The sequence below is a fragment of the Triticum dicoccoides genome, chromosome 5B, assembly GCF_002162155.2.
Source record: "Triticum dicoccoides isolate Atlit2015 ecotype Zavitan chromosome 5B, WEW_v2.0, whole genome shotgun sequence".
NCBI lineage: Eukaryota > Viridiplantae > Streptophyta > Magnoliopsida > Poales > Poaceae > Triticum > Triticum dicoccoides.
In genome coordinates this window covers 468,122,311-468,128,405 of record NC_041389.1, presented here as the reverse complement: position 1 = coordinate 468,128,405, position 6,095 = coordinate 468,122,311, and the positions used below count along the sequence as shown (strand labels likewise).

Genomic DNA, 6,095 nt, shown 5'->3' with positions numbered 1-6,095 from the left:
TTTTCGGGGGTGTCGTGTATCTGGCACGAGCGATCGAGTATTCAGTCCAAATTGGGCGGACCCTTAGTAGTTCTTTTGAATGGCTTCTTCCGCTGACCGGGTTTCGAGCCTCTGAATCCGGCGTTGACTGCCGTATCCTCATTATTGTCGCCGTTAATGCGGCGTTTGTTCTTATTGCGACGTGACCTGCCATTGCGATCCTTGGTATCCGGACTGCCGGAATTTTTGCTGAGGTTGTTGCTGCGAGCTAGCCAGCTGTCCTCCCCGCGCAAAAGCGGGTCATGAGTGATGTGAGGGCTGCCATGGATTTCGGCTTTTCCTGTCCCAGGTGCCGGGCAAGCCACTCGTCGCGGATGTTATGTTTGAAGGCTGCGAGGGCCTCCGCATCCGGACAGTCGACGATTTGATTTTTCTTAGTTAAGAACCGTGTCCAGAATTGTCTGGCCGATTCGTCTGGCTGCTCAATTATGTGGCTTAGGTCGTCAGCGTCTGGTGGTCGCACATACGTGCCCTGGAAGTTATCAAGGAATGCGGCTTCTAGGTCCTGCCAACATCCGATTGATTCTGCTGGCAAGCTGTTAAGCCAATGCCGAGTTGGTCCTTTAAGCTTGAGTGGGAGGTATTTGATGGCGTGAAGAGCGTCACCGCGGGCCATGTGGATATGAAGGAGATAGTCTTCGATCCAAACCGCGGGGTCTGTTGTGCCATCATAGGATTCGATATTCACGGGTTTAAACCCTTCGGGGATTTGATGATCCATTACGTCGTCTGTGAAGCATAGTGGGTGTGCGGCGCCTCTGTATTGGGCTATATCGCGACGAAGCTCCAACGAGCTTTGTCTATTGTGTTCGGCCCGGCCAGACTTACTGTGTCCGGCGCGACGGTTGTCGTCACGTATCATGGGGCGCCCACGCGATCCGTAGATTGATCTTGATTGTCTTGCCTTATCCTCCAATATGTCTCGCAAGTCCGGAGCATTCCCCTATGGCCTTGTGCTGTTCGAGCGGTGTCGGGGTACGGTTATAGTGAAGGGCCTAGAGGCCTCTCTGTCGCGGCCACGAGGTGGCCGGTCAGCCATATTGTGCTCTGGTGATGCAGGTTTATATACCTCCTCCTCTAATCGGGGGAGCAACTTGCGTTTGGGGTAGCTTTTGGAGGGGCGTTCGAGCTCATGCTCTTCGGCCGCCAGGACTTCCGTCCATCTGTCGGCTAGCAGATCCTGATCAGCTCTAAGCCGCCGCTGCTTTTTCTTGAGGCTGTTTCCTATGGCCATAAGCATGCGTTTGGAACGCTCTTGTTCGACGGGATCCTCAGGAACGACAAATTCGTCATCGTCGAGGCTTGCCTCGTCTCCAGAGGGAGGCATGTAAATATCTTCCTCTACCTCTTCGTCTGCCGCCCTCTTGTGAGGGCTGGCATCCCCGTCCTCCTGCGCTGAATCTTGCTGGAGGGGGTTGTCTTCGGCACTATATGGGGTATTATTATCTCCGGTGTCGGAATCGCCATTCTTGCTGTGGCGGGATTTAGAGCGGCGCCGCTGACGCCGACGCTTGGGCTGTTTCTTGGAGGGGTCTTCCTCCGCTGTTCCTTCGCCATTCCCATCCTTTGGGATATCCACCATGTATATGTCGTATGACGAGGTGGCTTTCCAGTGCCCAGTGGGCGCTGGTTCTTGGTCGTCTCCGGCATCGTCATCCATACCGTCGATGTCGTCGGAGTCGAAGTCTAGCATGTCGGTTAGATCATCGACAACGGCTACTAAGTGGGTGGTGGGTGGGTCTTGAATTTCTTCGTCGTCTGCATCCCAACTGTCCTGACCGCAGTCCGGCACCTTGGAGTCACGAGCTTTAGAAGGGACAAAGTCAGTATTCAGCTCTATCGCCATAGAGGTTGCAGCCCCCGAGGCGGTGTCTGACCATCCGTCCTCGATCTGCGCGGTCGGCTCCGAATCAAGGGTCGGAGCGGTTTCGTGTGCGGCCTCCAGGGCACTGTCCGGCAGCAGAGCTAAATCATGCCCATCGGGACAGTGCGGCGCGCTCGGCTGTGGCTCGAATCCGTTGAGGATCAAGTCCCCGCGGATGTCAGCCATGAAGTTAAGACTTCCAAATCTGACCTGACGGCCAGGGGCGTAGCTTTCGATCTGCTCCAGATGGCCAACCGAATTGGGCCATAGTGCAAAGCCGCCGAATACGAAGATCTGTCCGGGGAGAAAAGTCTCACTCCGGACCGCGTCGTTGTTGATGATCGAAGGAGCCATCGAGCCTATCGGTGACGACACAGAGGAACTCTCAATGAAAGCACCAATGTCGGTGTCAAAACCGGCGGATCTCGGGTAGGGGGTCCCGAACTGTGCATCTAGGCGGATGGTAATAGGAGACAAGGGACACGATGTTTTACCCAGGTTCGGGCCCTCTTGATGGAGGTAAAACCCTACGTCCTGCTTGATTGATATTGATGATGTGGATGTTGCAAGAGTAGATCTACCACGAGATCAAGGAGGCTAAACCCTAGAAGCTAGCCTATGGTATGATTGTTGTTATTGTTGTTGTCCTACAGACTAAAACCATCCGGTTTATATAGACATCGGAGAGGGCTAGGGTTACACAGAGTCGGTTACAATGGTAGGAGATCTACATATCCGTATCGCCAAGCTTTCCTTCCACGCCAAGGAAAGTCCCATCCGGACACGGGACGAAGTCTTCAATCTTGTATCTTCATAGTCTTGGAGTCCGACCGATGATGATAGTTCGGCTATCCGGACACCCCCTAGTCCAGGACTCCCTCAGGGGTGGAGGGGTATATATAGCCTCCACACAAAATTTAACCGTTACACACAATTTACCAAACTCGGTGGGACCAAATAGTGAAACTCGGTGAGACCGACTTGGTTCAAAATGTGGACGTTAGGCTTTTCGGTGGGACCGACAACATCAACTCGGTGAGACCGATGCGCTAGGGTTAGGGCAAAACCTTATCTCGATGAGACCGATCACATGAACTCGGTGAGGCCGATTTCAGTAATAAGCAAACAGAGACTTGGTCAGGCAAACTCGGTGGGACCGATCTGTCATCTCGGTTAGACCGAAACGTTACGAAAAGGAAACAGAGAGTTTGCAATCCCATCTCGGTGAGACCGAGATCCCTATCGGTAAGACCGAACTGATTAGGGTTTGTGGATATGGCTATGTAAGGTAAACTCAGTGGCGCCGGATAGATCAAATCGGTGAGGCCGAGTTTGACTTTAGGTTTAGGACATATGTGGAAATGAGAAAGTGATTGAGGTTTTTTGGAGCATATCACTAAGCATTTTGAGCAAGCAAGCCACTAAACAACACCTCATGCCCTTTTAATAGTATTGGCTTTTCCTATGGACTCAATGTGATCTTGGATCACTAAAATGAAAATGTGGAGTCTTGAGCTTTGGCTAATATGTGTCCTTAGCATTTTGAGGGGTCCAGATCTCTAGTTCATGCCATACCAACCATTGAACTTTCTGAAACATTGATCTTGAAAGAATATTAGTTCAATGAGCTATATGTTGTTATGAATTATCAAAACCACCCTGGGATTAGTTGCACTTTTATCTAGCAACACCGATGCATGCCTTCATCCACTACATATCACCGGGCCTGGCAAGCCTGGTTGGCGCTTCGTCAACTTCGTCTTCATCCGTCTACGCATGCCTGATGCTGGCAACTCTGATGTGTGCCTTTGTCCACGACATATCCCCGGTCTTGGCAAACCAGGCGCGACGTGTCGTCAACACCGTCTTCTTTCCGGCGCACCACTACTTCAACACCACTGCGTCTATGACTAACTCGTCGCCTCTTTGCGCCCGCGGCTCCACGGTGACTTCCTTGACACCAGCCACCCCGGCTCGACATCGACCACGACATTCTTCGCACGGCTACCTCGACCACGAATACACCATCACACGCTCTCAGCTACATCGACAACGGCACAAAGGGTTACCATCCGCTTGAGCAACTCGTCGGCTTCCTCTATAGTCAAGTCCGCCACGCGCCACTGTCCACGACGCTCCTGCTACGACTGCGGCGTGATGTCAGCCCGTCGGCTGCTATTCTCTCCAGTCTGACCGTCTGCAACGCTCCTGTTGTTCGCAACGGTACCGCTACGACTGAGGTGGGTGAACCAACTAATGAAACCAGGCGGCAAAGAATGGGACGTGGCACTAATCCACCAACTGTTCCACACCTATGATGCCGAAGAGATCTGTAAGATTAGAGTCCCTATCCAGGTAGCGGAATACTGTGTTGCTTGGCATGAAGAGAAATCTGGTGTTTTTACCGTCAGAAGTGCATACAAGCTGGGTGCAAGACTCAAACAACAGAGCAGTGATTTAGCTTCCAGCTTGACAAATGATGCGGAAAATAGAAGTATATGGGATCTCATATGGAAAGCAAAGATACCAGAGAAGGTGAGAATTTTCGCGTGGCGAGTGGCTACCAAAACACTCCCCACCAAGGAAAACAAATGGAAACGAACACTCGGGTTGGATAGCACCTGTAGTATCTGTGGGAGGGAGCCGGAGGATGAATTCCATGCAACAGTTAACTGCACAAAGGCCCGGGCTCTTCGTGCGAAAATGAGAACACACTGGGATTTACCGGAGGATGAGGAGTTCCGTTTCACTGGTATTGACTGGCTCTAGAAGCTGTTGGGCAAATGCGATGCAGAATCAAGAAGGAAAGTCGTACTACTACTATGGCGTGCATGGTGGTTGCACGAGGATTGTATCCATGCAGAGGGCAAGGCCATGATTTGTCAATCAGTGAGTTTCTTGACTAAATATGCAGTAGAAACAAGAGCTGATGGAACTGAGCTCACTGAATATGAGGTGAATGATAACCTGGTCGGCCACCAGGAAGCTAGCTTAGTTGAGCTACGACGCGCGGAAATCAAAAATGGAAAGAAGCCCCGAGAGCAGTATGTGGGAAGCATCCGTAAGATCATTGATTGTAATGGGACACATGCGAACCAAAGTGAAATAAGTTCATCAGTGCCAACACATACAGAGAGAAGCAAGTGGGAACCGCCAGCAGAAGGCTTTTGGAAATTAAACACTGACGCATCTTTCCTGCCCAATACGAGAGATTCTACGGCAGGTTTTATTGCCAGAACAAGCGACGGTGTGGTTGTCTTGGCAGGTGGCCAACGCCTGCAAGCTTGTGAGGACCCGGAGGAAGCTGAATTTGCTGTTGTTGCACACGGACTTGCAGTGTTAAGAAGTACTACAGAGGTCCAGTGTGTGTGTGGAGTCGGACTGTGCATCAATTGTCACATTGCTGAATAACAGAGCGAGCAACCGATCGGCCCGATTCGCCCAAGTAGCGGACATCTGGCACTTAGAGAATGTGTTCAAAGAAGTGTCTTTCAGAGATGTGAGAAGATCCAGCAACAAAATGGCGCATGAGCTTGCGGCTCAAGCAAGGAAACAGGGAGACTATCTTATAATAGGAGACGTTCCACTTTCTTTAAGAAGTATCCTCATGGAGGATTGTAATAGCTCTCCCAATGTTATCTGAATGTAGCTGGGTTGGTCCTCAAATATTTTTTTAAAAAATCCAGATTCTCCAAAATGCACTGAAAGCCTGCCTGACGAACGTTCGCAAATGCATGTCCTGTGGCGAACATTCGCATATGTCCATCTGGCATCCGTAGAGAAAAAACCGACCCGAAATTTCGCAATCCCCTTCCTTCCTTCCTCCCACTCCTGGACTGACGCAGCGAGGGGGAGAGGTGAGGGCGAGTCGTCGTCGGAGCAGATCGACCGGGGAGGCTTCCCGGCGATGGGGAACGCGTCGTCGATGCTGACGCAGTACGACATCGAGGAGGTGCAGGAGCACTGCAGCTACCTATGTATGTCACCGATCCCCATCGACATCCCCTTCGATTTGGTGGTGATTTGATCGATTCCTGAGTTTCTTTTGCCCCCAAATCGAACGAATCCAAGTCTCGCAGCAGGAGATCGTGTCGCTGTACGAGCGATTCTGCCAGCTCGACCGCAGTGCCAAGGGCTTCGTCGCCGAGGACGAGTTCCTCTCCATCCCAGAGTACTCCACCAACCCGCTCTC

The 6,095-nt window shown here is 51.6% G+C and overlaps 1 protein-coding gene across 1 annotated transcript in view; it reads left to right on the top strand.

Annotated features, from left to right (window-relative positions):
* The first annotated feature begins 5,666 nt into the window (after positions 1-5,666).
* The window catches only part of LOC119310870 (calcineurin subunit B-like), a 4,646-nt gene continuing 4,217 nt past the window's right edge, over positions 5,667-6,095 (top strand). The window contains exons 1-2 of the mRNA XM_037586488.1: positions 5,667-5,880; positions 5,975-6,095. Coding sequence (XP_037442385.1) covers positions 5,811-5,880; positions 5,975-6,095 — 191 coding nt within the window. The 5' untranslated portion in view covers positions 5,667-5,810. The remainder of the gene's footprint in view (positions 5,881-5,974) is intronic.